Source organism: Perognathus longimembris, chromosome 1 (assembly GCF_023159225.1).
Source record: "Perognathus longimembris pacificus isolate PPM17 chromosome 1, ASM2315922v1, whole genome shotgun sequence".
Lineage (NCBI taxonomy): Eukaryota > Metazoa > Chordata > Mammalia > Rodentia > Heteromyidae > Perognathus > Perognathus longimembris.
Genome location: NC_063161.1, coordinates 150,984,311 through 151,002,565, shown reverse-complemented (window position 1 = coordinate 151,002,565; position 18,255 = coordinate 150,984,311). Strand labels below are relative to the sequence as shown.

Below are 18,255 nucleotides of genomic sequence, written 5' to 3'. Positions count from 1 at the left end.
TCCCCGCTAACTCCTCCGCCCCGAGGAAGAAGGGGAAGACGCCTTGCATTAATACTGCCACCCCGTAGGACGCCTTTCCCCCGTTCGCACCTTTTCCTCCTGCCATCCCGCCGGCTGCTACCCCCTAAAACCGGCTCCCGCCCCCCAGCTTCAAGTTCCGAGGAGGCCAACGGGGGTCTTTCTCCTGGCTGCCGCCTCAGTGGCGTCCTTCCCGCCCCGGACCCTCAGGCCACGCCCCTCCGCGCGGGAACCTAGGGCGTGGCTGGGCGGAGCGAAGGGGGCGTTGCCTCATAGATGCTGGGCGTCTATTGGCTGTCTTGCCGTGAGGGCGGGCCCCAGGAGAGCCGCTCTGGGGCAGCCGGGGTCTCCCGCCCATTCGATCACAACACTCGGCGAGACTCGAGCTTCTGTTGCGCGCTGCGAAGTGAGGCTCCAGCTCCCACGGCATGGCTGAGAAGCGGCACGGAGAGGACACCCAGGCCCGACGGCTCCCCGATTCCTTCAATGGTGAGTCTTGAGCCCGCTGTAAACGCCTGAAGGTGCGTCCTGGGTGGGTCCGTCCCACCCAGGGAACCTTCCGATTGGGGACTGACGGGGGCCCCCCCGCCTGCGGCTCCAGGTGTGCGGTAGGAACACTGTGTTCCGGACGCGGCGTCCTCGCGGCTTCGCGCTGCCCAGTCGTAGGTCGTCTTCTCGTTTACTCCCTGTTTCGCAGGCCGAGGGTTACGACTTCAGGGTGCTGGGGTGCGGTGGGCGCCAATGGCAGGGGCGTGTCCAATGCCCAGCATTCTGGCGGGGCTCGCGTGGTTCCGCGGTCCACAGGTCCCCGCAAGGGCCCGGTGCCAGCGCTTCCGTAGCTTGTGACATCCACGAGGACGCGGAAACGCAGCGGTAACTGGTGGGGTCGCCATGTCCGACGTCAGAACCCCGTCAGTTTCACCTAGTAAGAAGTTAGACTCCGACCCTGGACGCAGAGCAGACGGTATGTGTGGAAAAACAATCAATCAACAACAAAAACCGTAGAGCGTCACTGGCTGTCCTCCCTCCTTTCTTTCTGTCCGCTTCAGTCCCCATCCTTTGGGACTTTTTTTTTGTTTGGTTGTGCCAGCCCTTTGGGGCTTTGTTTTGTTTGGTTGTGCCAGCCCTAGGGCTTGAACTCTAGGCCTGGGCACGGACCCTGAGCTTTTGTGCGCAAAGCTAGCGCCCTACCACTTTGAGCCATAGCTCCATTTCCAGCGTTTTGGTTAGATTATTGGAGACAAGAGACTCACAGACTTTTCTGCCCAGACTGACTTTGAACCATGCTGTTTAGATCTCAGCCTCCTGATGAGTAGCGAGGTTTACAGGTGTAGCTGGCTCGTAGCTATTTCTATTACATACATGATGAAGAAACTGAGGTATTGAGAAGTTAATTAGCCCACCAGCTCCAGTTGAAAACTCTACATTCCCCTACCATCATCACCCCATGAGGGCCTTCCCAGCAGCCCTGGAGGCAGGAGCTGTGTGAGTAGTACCATCATATCCACTTTTGAAGAAACCCATGCCATCAAGAGAGCTGCCACTCTGAACCTTTTTTTTTTTTTTTTTTTTTTTTTTTTTTGCTAACTCCTTGTGGGAAGAGGGGAAAGAATGCCCAATAAAGAGGCCACAAATCAGGAATACTGAGGTCTTCTTAGGAGCCCTTACTAATCTTAAGGAATTATATCTAAAGATGGAATTTCAGAATGGACAACAGTGAAACAGAGGCAAGATGAGCTTTTCCTGTACCCCACAACAAACACTGCAGTTGAAAGAATCTATTCTGATCATTTGCTTTGGTTTGGAGAAAGTCTCAGTTTTGCCCAGGCTAGCCACTAATTCACTTATTCTTCCCCTCTCTCTTTCTCCCAATTGGCTGAGATTATAGGCACACTCCAGCAGAATTATCGATAAATAAATAACTTCCAAACATTTGTGAGCAGCCTATTTTTCACCCATCTGAATATAAGTTCCTCTGCCCAGAGATGCATGTCTTGAATTCCTTGCACCAAAATTTCTTGCACCAAACGAATTTTAGAGTGCTGAGACCGTAGCTCCGTGGTAGAGTGCAAGGCAGGAAAGCCCTGGATTCCATCCCTCCCACTAGCGCGCGCACACACACACACGAGAAAGAAAATGATTCTACTAAGGATCATAATGGAGAATTAGCTCCCCAAATTGGGTTAGTTTTTTTTTTTTTTTTGCCAGTCCTGGGCCTTGGACTCAGGGCCTGAGCACTGTCCCTGGCTTCTTTTTGCTCAAGGCTAGCACTCTGCCACTTGAGCCGCAGCACCACTTCTGGCCGTTTTCCATATATGTGGTACTGGGAAATTGAACCCAGGGCTTCATGTATATGAGGCAGGCTCTCTTGCCACTAGGCCATATTCCCAGCCCTAGCTCCCCAAATTGGGAATATAAAATGAGAGTCTAATAGCAAGACATTGATGGGCATAATGGCAAAAAAAGGAAAACCTTGAACAATAAATAGGAAAGATCCAGTGCCACGTATTATATCCATCTTACTGGATCTGCTGGATCCTCATGACTGGTGTGTTCCTGTCCCTATCCATGCTTTATACTTTAAGAAACTGATACTCACAGAGGTTAAATTCCTTAAAGCCACACAGTTAGGTTTACTGGAATCATATTTAATACCTGTATATAACTGATTCTAAAACTTGAACAAGGAAAAAAAAAGCCCACTACCGCCTCTTTAATAGTTGTCATTTCCTAGATAAAAAAAAAAAGGTGGGTTGAATAACCTTGACCCTGTTATTGGTACAGCTATTACCTTGTACATTTATGTACTTTTTGTTTCTGGACCTAGGGCTTGAACTCAGGACCAGGCCCTGAGCCTCTTTGTGCTCAAGGCTAACACTCTACCACTTGAGCCGCAGCACCACTTCCAGCTTTTCTGAGTAGTTTATTGGAGTCTCATGGATTTTCCTACCCAAGGTGGCTTCAAAATGTAATCCCCAGGTCTCAGCCTCCTGAATAGCTAGGATTACAGGTGTGAGCCATAGGTGCCCAGCTATTTACTTATTTTTGTTTAAATTAATTGCACAAAAGGTGTCATTGTGATATTTCCATATATGCATATAATGTAAATTCACCCCCCTCTGTTATATTTCCTTAGTTCACTTTCCTCTTGTACCCTGACCTAGGAGAAAACTACAGTAAGGATTTACTTTGGGAGAATTGTTTGGTAGTTAAGGGACATTTAGATTTTTTCATGGTCAAAGTCCAGCTGTTTTCTGTTGCATTGTTGTTTGAGGTAAAGTTACTATAAGTAGCCTAGACTGGCCTGGAACTCACTGTTATAGCCTCGGCTAGCCCCAAACCCCTTCAGCTTTTGTTTCCTAATTGCTAGGATTATAGACAAACACCACAGTGCTCAGCCACCAAACAACTTTTTACTTTAAGGTCTTTTAGTTGGTTCTACACTAAACCTCTTTCTTTTAAGAAACTAATAAAAATGAATGCATCCACTCCCCAGATACATTCATACAAATGAAATTCTGCTTGTTCCGTGTCTTTAAAAAAAAAAAAAAGGTAATCCTGAAAGATTTGACAGTGGGAGAAATTTTACTGCTGGAATGTCTTTGTTTATTTGTTTTGTTTTTGTTGCCAGTCCTGGAGCATGGACTCAGGGCCTGAGCACTGTCCCTGGCTTCTTTTTGCACAAGGCTAGCAACTCTACCTCTTGAGCCACAGTGCCACTTCCGGCTTTTTTCTATATATATGGTGTCGAGGAATTGAACCCAGGGCTTCATGGGCGAGCACTTTACCACTAGGCCATATTCCCAGCCCCACTGCTGGAATGTCTTAAATCGAATTTCTTAAATGCTTGGCATGTGCCAGAGACCACCTAAGTAGTAAACAAGCATTATCTCTTGGGTGCTTGTCATGTGACAAAAGCAACCTAAATGTTTACAGACATCTAATTGCAATTGTGCAACAAGTAAAGTACCATTTTCCATTTTACAGTAAGAAAACTGAGGGCCAGAGTGACACAAATCACATACGGTTCATAAGACTCAGAATCAGGTTTCACACTTAGGCTCTCTGGTTTTCCAAACTATTTTCTCTGTCGTATAGCTACCACCAACATGCACACCAAAGTGTAGGGATCTTAGCCAACTTCAGTACTTCATTGAAGGTGAGACAGTAAACAAGCAAAGCTTCTAAGGGAAGCAGTAGAATTACAAAAGCCCAACTCTGCCTCTTAGTGTATCTACTGAGGATTAATCCTAGAAGGTAAATATGACCCAAACTAAAACATGTCTACTTTGTCCTAAAGCCAGTGCTCTAGCTTTGTAATGAAATAATGCAGATGGATTGCAAAGAAATGTATCATTATAATTAAGAGCCATGTCAACAGGATAAATCCCTCTGGGAGAGTCTCAGAAAGTAAGCAGAATCTTGGGACTGATTTGTTTATTTCAGTTGTTACAGTGTCAGATTGGGGAGATTGTAACTTAATAATCAGTCTGAGTTAAACTATTCATGGTCATAAGTTAACTCAATTAACTTATAGATCAAGACTGCAGAAGCTGTTATGTATAGATACTTAAATAAATTTTTGTGCCATCTAAATAGTAAATTTTACACTGTAAAAGATACCACCATTGGCTGCTGAGTTAGCTTTGCAAAAGAGCTTTGTAAGATCTTAAAGAAAGTGTGGAGTCTAGAGGGGTGGCTTAAGCACTAAGAGCACCTGTCTAGCAAGAATGAAGCCTTGGATTCAACCTTGAAAAAGTGATACGGTTGAGATTCAAAATCAGCCAGGTGCTGGTGGCTCATGCCTGTAATCTTAACTACTCAGGAGACTACAACCTGAGGATCATAGTTTGAAGCCAAAGCCAGCCTGGGCAGAAAAGTCCATGAGACTCTTTTTATTTTTATTTTTTTGAAAAGGATGCACTGATCTTTCCTTAACATGCATAAGTCTCAAAAACACTGTTAAGCAAAGAAAGCAAATTTGAGAACAATTCCAAAGTAGCATTTAAATTATACACAATACTTCAGAGAAGTATTCTAGATTAAAGTACAATAAACAGGTGTTTAAAGTGAAAGAACAGGTGAGAATGGTAAGCAGTCAAATTATCTCCAATAAACTACTCCAAAATGCCAGGAGTGGCACTGTGGCTCAAGTAGTAGAGTACTAGCTTTGAGCACAAGGTGGCTCAGGGACAGCACTTAGGCCCTGAGTTCAAGCCCTAGGACGGGCAAAAAAAAAAAAAAAAAAAAAGTGTTTCAGAGGAAGGAAAAACAGTTTCCTGAAAACTATTTTTAATTAATTTATTTATTGTCAAAGTTCTGTATAGAGGGGTTACAGTTTCATATGTAAGGCAGTGAATATAGTTCTTACCAAGCTTCTTACCTCCTCCCCATTTTTCTCCCACACTGAAAACTATTGTAATGACAGAAAAGTGAACAAAGAAAGTGGATGTGGAGTAAATCACCTTATGAAATACTGACCGCTTACTTTATTTTTCATTGTAACACAAAATTGATTTTAGGGTGTGATCATCATGTTCTTTATCATGTATTCTTAGTATAGATAGGCTGCTTATCTGGGTTAATATTATAAATAAACGGTCTATAATTACCAAGATAATACGTTGTCCTAGTAAGGAGCCTCATTTGTGAAAAATTGGAAATAGAGAAGTTAGGCATCCCTGTTATAGAAAGAAGAAAGAAGGAAATGCGAATCAGTAGAGAATTGATTCCTCAGTCCTTTTTTCCATCTTTGTCCAAGTCCTGGGACCATTAGAGAAACTTACACCCCAAGCTTTGACTTTGCTATTAGTAGATTCTCCTTGAAAATACAACCAAGAAAATGCCTGTCTTAAAGGATTAGATAATAAAAATGATACAAATTTGTGGTTCACTAGAGTGAGTCCTTAGGGGAAGTTAACGTAGTGTCGAAAAAGAAAACAGACATTGGAATGGGAAGATCTGGGTTAAGATCTAAGTTCTCTCAACTTACTACTTGGTCATCTTATCATCGACATCAGTTTCTCCTGTATACTGTGGCTATAATTTTTCTGCCCTCTAGCTCAAGATTTCAAGTATGAGACATGGATATATATGTATATATATATGTATCCATCTACACACACACACACACACACATATATATATATATCCTCTTGAAACTTTAAAATGAAAACATTAATATATATTATTTAATGGAGAAAACAGTGAAAAACAAAGATTCACAAGGACTAGAACTTTTGAACAGGAAAGCTACATTTTCCTATGCTATGTCCAGAAAGCCTTCAGAAAGCCTAGACACGTCCCGGCAAGTTCAGGTTTAAAGGCTAACTTGGAAAGATGTATGAAGTTCCTCCTCCAGAGACAGAGTCCCCAAGCAGATTGTTAGTCTTCTTTTTTTCCCTCCATTGTGCGTAGGTCCCAGAAGGCAATTCACTTACTAAAAGGTTTATTCCTATAAACTGTGATCAATAATGACCTTAATGTTGAGAGCATAAAAATAATAATAGCTATTTTTATTGAACACTTCTAAGTGTCAAACACATTATATAGTTATTTTATCTTCATAAAGCTTTGAAGTAAGTAATGTTCCTTTCTTCCCTTTTACTGATAAGAAAATGCAATGGTGGATTTCAAATCAGTCAGGAAATACTCAGTTACACTTTAGCTATTTGGCCTCAAGAAAGAATTGGGAACGTAATGACAATTTCCTTATGCTCTCGTTTGGTTTTGTTTTTCCCTAAATTTTAGTTTACTGATGTTGCTCTCCTATTTCCTCTTCCCCCCCTCCTGTTTTATTATGGCTTTGAAACATATACATGAAGGAATACTTGGGGAATAAAATATATAGCTATTTAATTGCTCCATTCTTTTGGTACCAAGCAAAGGATTTTCTTGGTTTCAACTTTAGGATAATCTTTTTTTTTTTGGCCAGTCCTGGGCCTTGGACTCAGGGCCTGAGTACTGTCCCTGGCTTCTCTTTGCTCAAGGCTAGCACTCTGCCACTTGAGTCACAGCGCCACTTCTGGCCATTTTCTGTATATGTGGTGCTGGGGAATCGAACCCAGGGCTTCATGTATACGAGGCAAGCGCTCTTGCCACTAGACTATATCCCCAGGCCTAGGATAATCTTTAATAGAACCAGTCCCTCTCTTTCCCTGGAGATTGTGGGGTGAACGTATTTTAACATCTACCATACTCATCGGATAATACTTCATCAATATCAATTCCTTGGGTCTAGCTGCAGATGGTCATGAATGGGAGGAAAGGTGCAGTTTTCACCAAGGGTCATTTTTTCTTCCCATAGTACTAGGATTTGAACTCAGGGTCTGTGCTTGCTAGGTAGATGCTCTACTACCTGAACCATACCCCCTCCCCAGCCCAGTTAAGAAGAGTTCTTGTTTGGCCTGTAGTCACTCTAGCCCAGAGAATAATCACGTCCCTAGAGATTTTAGGATAAAGACATTTTAACTATAAACACTGCCTAATTAATCATCTGGAAGACTGGTTATAAAGTATATGCTTATTGGCTTTGAAATTCTTAGACTCAATGAACTGCAGGTTTTGATCTACAAGTAAATGCTATTTTCTCAAAGTATCTTGAGACTCAAGCAGTATGTTTTCTTTGTAGAATTCTGCTTTCATTTTTGTTTTTCTTTACTCCTTTGTTTCTTACATTTTATTTCCTATTGTTTTCTTTATCTCTTGTAAAATGCCATTTGAAAATGTCCCTTTTGCATATTTTACCTTAAGTTTTTGTTTACTAGGCCTTATAAAGACCTTGTTTCAGACAAGCAAAGGAAAGAGAAAATGGAAAACTAGAAATTATATCTATATGAGTATCTGGAAGAAAGTTCGAGTGCATTGTTAAATTCCTTACAAGTCTTTTTCCTCAAAGGTATATGATATAGAACAAAAACAGGCATTTATAGCACAGTCCATGGGCCAAATCTGGCTGACCTCTTGTTTTTGTATGGTCCACAAGTTCTGTATAGTTTTTAAATTTTTAAATCCCTACAATACTCCCTAGGCTAGCTTCGAACTATGATCCTAAGATCTTAGCCTCCTGAATTGCTAAGATTACAGGTGTGAGCCAACTGTGCCAGGCCCAATTTGTCTATTTTTAAGTGGCTAAAAAAAGTTGAGTATTTCCTTATATGTGAAAATTAGATGAAAGTCAGACTTCTGTGTCCATAAATTAACCCAGCCTGCTCATTTGTATATGTTATGAATGCATTTATTGGCATAGTAATGCAGAGATGTGCTTGTCACAGACTTTATGGCGTGCAAAGCCTGAAGTATTACCCTCTGACCCTTTAAAGGGAAGGTTTGCCAAATCCTGACAAAATCTGGTGTGGAATAATGAAAAAAAAAAACCAAAAACCCACCAAAAACCTATCTCACCACACACTGGGTAGCTTACATAGGAGGCTGAGATCTGAGGATCCTGGTTCAAAGCCAGTTCAGACAGGAAAGTGTGAGACTCTTATTTCCAATGAATTACTCAGAAAAAGCCACAAGTGGTGCTGTGGCTCAAGTGGTAGAGCACTAGCCTTGAGCACAAAGAGGCTCAGGGACAGTGGCCAAGCCCTGAGTTGAAGCCCTAGGACCAGGAAAAAAAAATGCTGTGAGAACTGATCATATGTATTTTTTTTTTGCCAGTCCTGGGGCTTGGACTCAGGGCCTGAGCACTGTCCCTGGATTCTTTTTTTTGCTCAAGGCTAACACTCTGCCACTTGAGCCGCAGCGCCACTTCTGGCCATTTTCTGTATATGTGGTGCTGGGGAATGGAATCCAGGGCTTCATATATAGGAGGCAAGCACTCTTGCCTCTAGGCCATATTCCCAGCCCTGATCATATGTATTCTTGAGATAAAATTCTCCGTCAACCTATCTTTCTCCACCCAGAAAACAGCATTTCTGGCAGTTAACACTATCAAATATTTTTACTATGGTTCTGTTAAAGGGGAAGGAAAAGATTCCTTTAACTGGTGCAACTTAGTTTATTTCAGTGACTCTTTAGCCTAACCTCCGTGTGCGTGTGCATGCGTGCATGCATGCGTGCACACGCGCAGACAAATCATATTTTTAGAAGACATGCTTCTGGCTTTTGTCAGCAGAGGAAAGCCATTATCTTTTGAACTTTAGAGTAATTAAGTTTCAGGGAAGAACAGATTTATGACTGCATATGACTTCCAGTCATGCCAAGTTCAATAGATCTTAAAGTAGACCAGATGCTGCGATGGGTATGTTGCTCTCAATGTGGCCAGGAGGTTATCGTCCTGGAAAGAATGTGGTACTGTTCTTTCTGAAACCAATCCATTGAAAATTGCTCTGTAACTTGCCTGTTTTCATGTTTTATGGTTTGATTTTCCTTTATTTCTTTCTTTTTTTTTTTTTTTTGCCAGTCCTGGGCCTTGGACTCAGGGCCTGAGCACTGTCCCTGGCTTCTTTTTGCTCAAGGCTAGCACTCTGCCACTTGAGCCACAGGGCCCCTTCTGGCCGTTTTCCGTATATGTGGTGCTGGGGAATTGAACCCAGGGCTTCATGTATGGGAGGCAAGCTCTCTTGCCACTAGGCCATATCCCCAGCCCCTCCTTTATTTCTTTTTAGAATGTGTTTTTCTTTATTACTCTGGATCTGCAGGAGGAATATTTTCCAGCTATATAAACTTTACAGATTTTTATAAACATTAGAAATGGTGTATGTAAGGAGCTTAACATGACTAGATGTGCAATAAGTAATAATGATTAGCAGTAATAAGAGATAACAGAATGACATTTAAAGTTCTATATTTTATCAGAATTAATTTTCAAGACATGTAAATGAGGATGACAAGTTATGCTAAAAGTACATTAAATGCAGCAGGTATTTTGTTTTGGTATGTCAGTACAGGGATTAAACTCAAGGCTTTATGTTCTTGCTTAGCTTTTGTACTCATGACTAGCACTCCACCACTTGAACCATGCCTGCAGCCTAGCTGTTTTTGCTGGTTAATTAGAGATAGAGTCTCTCAGACTTTCCTTCTCATTCTGGTTTCAAACAGATTTCAGTTTCCTGAGTAGCTGGAATTATAGGCATGAGCCACCAGTGCCTGCTCTTTCCTTTCCTTCCTTCCTTCCTTTCTTCCTTCCTTTCTCTCTCTCTCTCTCTTTTTCTTTTTTAATAACCTGTATATACCAGACTGGCCTTGCAATCAGGATCCTCCAGCCTCTATCAAGTGCTGGGATTATAGGCCTACACTACCATACCTTGTTTGCAGCAGAGTTTCTCATTGAAAAATTCAAACACAACCTAAATGTTCATTATATAACACAGCAATCTACCACCATTAGTCATAATATAGAACATATACTGACATGAAAGATGTTCATAATATGAAAGAAGGAAAAGATTTTAAATCATTTTGTATTCTATTATTTTACTTCTGAAAAAAACTAGAACACAAAGGATTTAATAGACATGTTACAAGGCAAAAAAATAATCATCCAGAGATAGAGACAACTTTTCTATTTGTTGAACTGTAATTTCCTAGATATTAGTGATTATGTTTCTTTTCTATAAAAATGATTTTTTTAATTTATATTAGTATTTGGCAGTAAGCTCAATTTGAATAGTTAATGCCAAAATTTAAATATATGGGCTCATATCCATTTTCAGACCTTGTCTTTGATTGCTTAAGAATGTATTCTAATGCAGTTTCCAGGAAAAAGTTCAGTGGTAAAAGAAGAAAATGAACTAAAACATGGCAAAGCAGTGTTTACACCGAATGTTGGGAATCCCTAATCTTCAGGAGAGAGAGTTTCTCCTACCCAGTAAAACATTGACAAGCTAATTCATCCCAGGAATTCTGTTTACCCATTATTTGTCATTTACCTTCTCTATTGGTAGAAAAGTAATGAATAGGAAATCTGAAAAAGTAATGAATGGGAAATATGAAGAAAATGAATTACATGAAATGTGAGTGAGTAGCTAAGATTGCTTATCTGCTTTTTCCCAGAAGTGGTAAATGACTGAAGTTTTATTTATAAGCCAAGTGGAGTCTAGGCCTCTTTTCCTTGAGGAATGTAGTTTATGTAGCTTTTCAAGCTGTGAAGTGTGAGGGTTGAGAATGGAATCTTATAATTGCAAAGTTATTAGGAAACTTAAGTGTGAACACAACCTTGATTATTTCTAGCTGAGCATTTGATGTAGTAAAGACTAAGCTGGATTTTTGAAGTATCTATTGAACTTCCTTGTTTCTCTTGACTTGCAGTCCCACTTACTTACAAGGGTTTGAAGATACACTGTTTGACAATGGAAAGTGAATGCAGACATGATCTGGGCAGAGCTTTCTGGCTTGTCCACATGTGCCTCTTTGTAAATATATTTCCTAAGAATCTCTGAATATCCAAGCCTTGACTGGCAGTTTATATGTATGAGGGGAAGAAGGAAGGTAACATCAAGGCCCTAACTAGGTCTTCTAAGAAACTTTTATCAGAAAGAGCAAATGTATGGATTTCTCTCATGGAAATTTGAATATTCAAGTAGAATAAAAGAGTTGCAGAAAACTATCATCTATATTTATAGAGCATTAATTCAACTCTATAAGCTGAATTAGTAATAATCCTTACTTTATACTGGTGAAGAAACTAAGGGCCATATATCCGTTCTATGTAGGATGCTATGCTAGACATTGGGAATATGAAACTGAGTAAGAGGGGCTGGAGGTGTAGCTCATTGGTATAGTGTTTGCCTAGCATATGTGAGGCCCTGGGTTTTATCCCTAGCACTACAAAAAAAAAAAAAAAAAAAAAAGGAAGGAAAGAAAGAGAGAAAAGTAAAAAGATGCCTCAACCCTTAGGGAGTTTATAGCGTAGTACAGAGCTGTGTGCTTTGGAGTATGAGAGTATGGGACAGTATTTTAGAAAGCACCAAATGCTGTCAGGTGTAAGTATCTGTAATCCATCTGTTCTTGTTTCGAATCTGTTGCATTCAAAATCCAGACCCTTAAGCCTGGCACAGAGCCCTGAAACTGTCTTTTGCTATAAATAGGCACAGCTGGAATTAAGGAGGCTTCCTTCCTCTGTAAGAATATCAGATTTCACTTTCAAAACTTCTGTGTGCTGTACTTTCCCAATATAGATATTGTCTCAAGAAAGTGCCCAAACATGAAAACAAATATTCTTAAATAGTTAAGGGGTCAAAGAGACTTAGAACAGGGGCTTTGGAGTAAGTGACTTGTATTTGGATCCCATTGTGACCATGGAAAAATTATGTCGCCTCAATTACCTCATTCTTAAAATGAGATTAAAAATACTTAGCTTTTAGATCTAAAATACACTGGGACATAATAAATTACACAGGACTCTAGGCACTTTCACACAGTGAGACCAAAGGAGGATACTCTTAGGAGAGGAACAGAAAAGCACAATGTGCATCTGATCACACAAAATAATATTTATTGAAATGAACTCCAGGAAATGTAAACAAGAGGTTTGTTTCTGTTTCACTCTTTTTGTTTTCTGTCCTGTTTGTTCTGTTTCTTCATTTATCTGTCATTGGAACTGTAAGGGGAGGCACAGAAATGGAGGGACAGAGGGTGAACAAATGCAGTAGTGATAATCACTGGACACTGTTGAAAATGAACTAGACAACTTGTGGATGATGGGGACAGGAAGGAAAAACTAGTGGAGAGTGAAGGAAGGGGTGACATTGTCCAAAAAGAAATGTACTCACCACCTGACTTACATAACTGTAATCCCTCTGCACATCACCTTTATAATAACAATAAAAATTACTTAATTAGTTTTTAAAAAGTACTTAGCTTTACTAGGCAAGATGACACATACCTCTAATCCGAACACTTGCTTGAGGCAGGACAGCCATGCACTTGGCTGCATAGTGAGTTTGAGGCTACCCTGGGCTATATACTGAGACGCTATCTCACAAATCAAATAAAAAATACTTAGACTCTCAGGACTGTTGTGAGAGTTCAGTAATACACCTGAGAATATGGCCTAGTGGCAAGAGTGCTTGCCTTGTATACGAAGCCCTGGGTTCGATTCCCCAGCACCACATATACAGAAAACAGCCAGCTGTTGACCACAGCTTGGGCCAGCTGTGGCCCAAGTTGGCAGAGTGCTAGCATTGAGCAAAAAGAAGCCAGGGGCAGTGCTCAGGCCCTGAGTCCAAGCACCAGGACTGGCAAAAAAAATAAAAGAAAAGAAAGAATAGTGTGTTGCATAGATTGGACAATAAAGTACCTACACTCCAGGGCTGTATGAGGATTAGATGGTTAAAGTAAATGCCTAGCACAAAGCTCTGAAGAACTAGTGGGGATATAAAAATGGGTATGATATAAGCAGTGGCCATGCTAATTCCAGTGATTCAAGCTATTTGGTTTTGTTTTCAACAGATAGCCCGAATAAAGGCCTTGGACCTTGTGGATGGATTTTAGTGGTTGCATCATTCTTATTCACACTTATAACTTTCCCAATATCGGTATGGATGTGCATAAAGGTAAAGACCATTTCATTCACATCTGGATGGGGTTTGTTTCAGCTTACGAAGCCTACTATTATATGTGTAAGAGATGTCAATGGTCTGGCCTATAATTTTTTTCCCTCTTTTGGAAAACTGATTCTATTCATCAATTATACTGGAATCGTAAAGGGTTTTTTTTTTCTTCTTTTAATTCCCCAATCAATCCTTTCCTTCTGTTTAAGAATCACCATCAAATATTTTCTAGGTCAGGGATATGAGAGGTCCTTTGACAGCAAGTTCTTAAGAATTAGAAATGATGAGGTTCAACTGCTGGCTCCATTGTTTACTATGTGACCTTTGTCGTGGGTCTTCACTTATAAAATGGAACTAAATAGTGACACCTCCATCTTCTGGGGACTGGTGACGGTGAAATGACTTGATGAGCCTGAGTGTATTTATTGCGGTGTCTGCCACATCGTAAAGGAAAAGGCCCTTTCTCCTACAAAATTATTAATATTTAGATAAGTGACTATCATTTACATATTCTTAGAAACCTAAAATAAGCTCCAAGTTTTTTTCAGACACATTTATTGTAAGAAAAAACCTTTGGGGACAGCATCCAGGACCTAAATTCAAGCCCCAGGACCAGCATAAAGACAGAAAAAGAAAAACCTTAAGCTTTCTTTTTTCTGAATAAATAATACACGAACAATTGATTAGAAATGGTAACAGGAATGAGATTATAGATGTATTTCTGTATGCTGTTCTATACTTTGCAAATTTATATAGCCGTATGAAAATAGCAAATATCGTGCTTGCAAAGGGTAAAGACTAGACATGTTGTTTGTAGATATTGTATAGATACAGAGAAAAAGGTAGGAGGTAGCTAACCAGTTAAGAACATAAGTATGTATTTAAGAATCTCTGTATGTAAATGTCTGCACTCCTTGTTAAATAATTATTTATGTTTTTTTTATTCTAGATTATAAAAGAATATGAAAGAGCCATCATCTTTAGATTGGGTCGCATTTTACAAGGAGGAGCCAAAGGACCTGGTCAGTACTGGGATGCTAGGAGGATTATCTGAAGAAGTACTTTAAAAAACAATTATAATAGGGGGCTGAGGATATGGCCTAGTGGCAAGAGTGCTTGCCTCGTATACATGAGGCCCTGGGTTTGATTCCCCAGCACCACATATACAGAAAATGGCCAGAAGTGGCACTTTGGCTCAAGTGGCAGAGTGCTAGCCTTGAGCAAAAGGAAGCCAAGGACAGTGCTCAGGCCCTGAGTCCAAGGCCCAGGACTGGCAAAAAAAACCACAAAACAACAACAAAAAAAACAATTATAATAATAATAAAGATCTTGCCTTTTTGCCTAGGGCCAGCCTCATACTACAGTCTTTCTAATTGTGGCTGCTCTTAACAGTTTGGACCACAGACTCATGCTACTATACCCTGCTTATTGATTGAGATGGGGCCTTGCAAACTTCTTCGCCCAAGCTGATCTTGAACCTCCTAAGTTTTGCTTTCCAAATAGCTGGAATTACAGGGTGTTGTTGTTGTTTTTTCCATTTGTTTTTGTTTTTGTGGAAGAGGGTGTTTCATTTTGGTTTTATGCTGGTACTAAAGCTGGAACTCAGGACCTAGCACTCTCACTTGGTTTGGTACTCTGCTACCTGAGACACAGCTCCACTTTTGTATTTTTTGGTAATTATTTAGAGATAAGAATCTCACAGGTGTTTTTTTTTCTGCCCAGAATTACTTTAAACTGTGATCCTCAGATCCAGCCTCCTGAGTAGCTAAGATTATTGGTGTGAGCCACCAGTGCCTGACTTGTTTAGTTTTTTGAGACAGAGTCCTCAATATATAGCATAGGCTGGCCTAATACTTGTTACATAGACTAAGTGGGCTTTGAACTCCTAATCCTTGTGCGTTGACCTCCCAAGTACTGGGATTGCAGACATAAGCCATCAATCACACCCTAGCTTGAGACAGGAGCACTCTGAAGAGATTTCCCTGTGAGGGCCTTGTGGGAGCAGACGTTGTAGAACAATAGCTGTGGTTCTAGCCATTCTCAGTATTCTCCATCCCTGTACACCCTTCTCTTCCCCTTCCCTTTGAGCCCAGAAGATTATCGCTGGACAAGAATAGTTATAGCTTTAGAAGTCAGGTCATGGGAATCCCTACTAAAGAAAGCCCTTTAGTTATTCATCTGGTACACTTCAGTGAAGTTCCTACTGTGTTCCCAAAGCCTGAGAATTCAAGGAAGACTAGAATACAGTCCCTTCCCTCAAGGCTCTGTCTATTGCCAGGACACTAACAAGGAAATAGCTACATCCCATGTGCTAAGTAGTACGAACAAGTGACTCCCAGAGCAGCGTACCTAACCTCAAATAGCAGTAGATGAGAAAGACAGGGTGTGTGTGTGTGTGTGTGTGTGTGTGTGTGTGTGTGTGTGTTTTATTGGGGCTTGAACTCAGGGCCTGTACACTGTTCCTTAGCTTTTACCCTTAAGGCTGACGCTCTACCATGTGAGCCACAGCTCTGCTTCAGGATTTTTGGTGCTTAACTGTAGATAAGAGTCTCACAGACTTTCTCCTACCCAGACTGGCTTCAAACCACAAACTTTAGACCTCAGTCTCCTGAGTAGCTAGAATTATAGGCATAAGCCACCATCATGCATCTTCCTGAGGGAGACATCCTGGCTAAGACTTGCGACAGGGGAAGGTGTTGACCATTGAGAAGGAAGGATTCCTAGCAGACAGAGCACCACATAGAAAGCAATGGAAGGGAGACTATTACAGGGAATATCTTCAGAATCACCAAAGGTCTGGTGAGCACAGGACGTGCAGACATGGCAGAAAAGGCAAGTTGCAGTGGTCATGCAGGATCACACCCAGGGCAGGCTTGGTATCTTAGGATAGGCAATAGATTGTCGAAGAAAAACTACCAGAAACAAAAAGATGGCTTGAGAAGAGGTTTGCATTGAAAGAAAAAGTAAGCGCGACAGTGGAGTAAGGAAATGAACCCCACAGGCCTTCGTGGGGAAAGTTCAGGGTGGGAAGTGAGCAAAGGGAATCGAGGACCACATTCTGGGCTTCTGGTTCTTCACAAAGAAAAAATGGTGACTTGTGTTGAGTAGGTCGAGTCCACCAGTGTCAATAGAGATTTGGGCTGCTCAGGTCCCTCTGTGCACTCTGATGCCGTGTGTGTCTTTGTTACAGGTTTGTTTTTCATCCTGCCCTGCACTGACAGCTTCATCAAGGTGGACATGAGGACCATCTCGTTTGACATTCCTCCTCAGGAGGTGAGCTCCTCCTTCACCTTGACTAACAGGAATTACTGGGTGTAAAAGTGGTCATGACAGACCATAGTGTAGCTAATGGGAGTGTAGAGTTACTACTGCCCTCATCCTCTGCAGAAACTCCTATGTAGCCCAATATTCTTTCCTTGTATGACAATTTCATTCTAGAGACATTGGTTAGAAGTCAAAGAATTAGAATTTCTCCTTTGGAAGTTTAGCTGTATTAGAAGTCACACTGCACTTTTTCAAGCTACTTCACAAAGTTGTCATGGGTGATACAGCCAAGTACCAGAAGAATACAGACAAAGGTTCATTCCTCAGACTACAGCGGCAAAACCAGGACTAAATCTAGCTCGTTGGAGTCCCTATTTAGGGCTTTTTCCTTAGCTCAGTATTAGTTGGCATTCTACATTAGTTCTGTCATGCCCTTTATGCAGTGGCCATCCTGGTACTGTGTCATAGGAATCATAATCATCATGGCAGATAGAAAACCTGCCAGGCAGGCTGATGGGGCCGGGGGCTGGGAGAATCCTGTCTTGTTTTCTGGCCTCTGGAACTCTGCACAATGTTGGAATCTGGCCATGTTGCCATTTCTAATCACAAAAATCCAGAAAGCAGCTTAGACATGACCTTGCTGATACTGATCTAAATAGTTGTTTACGGTCAGACGTTTTAGTCCACACAAGCATGGTAATACCAGAAATAATCAAAACCTCTATTTCGGGCTGGGAATATGGCCTAGTGAAAAGAGTGCTTGCCTCATATACATGAAGCCCTAGGTTCGATTCCTCAGTACCACATATATAGAAAAGGCCAGAAGTGGCACTGTGGCTTAAGTTGGCAGTGCTAGCCTTGAGCAAAAAGAAGCCAGGGACAGTGCTCAGGCCCTGAGTTTAAGCCCCAGGGCTGGCAAACAAACAAAAAACAAAACAAAACAAAAAAACAGCACCTCTATTTCATTCATAAAAACAAATCTAAAGCCAGGCACAGTGGCTCATGCCTGTAATCCTAGCTACTCAGGAGGCTAAGATATGAAGATCATGGTTCAAAGCCAACTGGGGCAGAAAAGTCGTTGAGACTCTTATCTCCAATAAACTACCTAGAAAAAAACAGAAATGGAGCTCTGGCTCAAGTGGCAGAGTCCTAGCCTTGAGCAAAAAAGCCTAAGGACAATGCCCAAGCCCTGAGTTCAAGTCTCAGGACTAGCGCCAATAAATAAAAGTCCCAGATCTTTCCTCTATCTCGTGTATGCTCTGTCTTTCAGAGGAGATAAACTCTCAGAAGACCCTCTTTCGGGGTTTCTCAGAATCCTGGCATCTTCCTCTGTAAACACTGTGGGCATCTGTCGGGGTTGCTGAGAGCTGCTGTCTTCCAGCTGCTCTCCCCTCCCTGCAAGCGGCTGAATACAGAGCTGATTGGACTTGGCAGGCAACACACACACACACACACACACACACACACACACACACAC

General features: G+C 41.4%; 1 protein-coding gene and 1 long non-coding RNA gene across 2 annotated transcripts in view; one reads left to right on the top strand and one right to left on the bottom strand.

Moving 5' to 3' along the window:
* The first annotated feature begins 389 nt into the window (after positions 1-389).
* Positions 390-18,255, top strand: part of Stom (stomatin) — a 29,301-nt gene continuing 11,435 nt past the window's right edge. Inside the window, exons 1-4 of the mRNA XM_048340900.1 lie at positions 390-507; positions 13,414-13,517; positions 14,464-14,536; positions 16,705-16,787. Coding sequence (XP_048196857.1) covers positions 447-507; positions 13,414-13,517; positions 14,464-14,536; positions 16,705-16,787 — 321 coding nt within the window. The 5' untranslated portion in view covers positions 390-446. The remainder of the gene's footprint in view (positions 508-13,413; positions 13,518-14,463; positions 14,537-16,704; positions 16,788-18,255) is intronic.
* Positions 8,749-17,205, bottom strand: LOC125347971. Its single transcript, XR_007210284.1, has 3 exons — positions 17,195-17,205; positions 10,442-10,453; positions 8,749-8,896 (listed from the first exon to the last, which is right to left on the bottom strand). It is a non-coding gene; the product is annotated as an uncharacterized LOC125347971 (long non-coding RNA).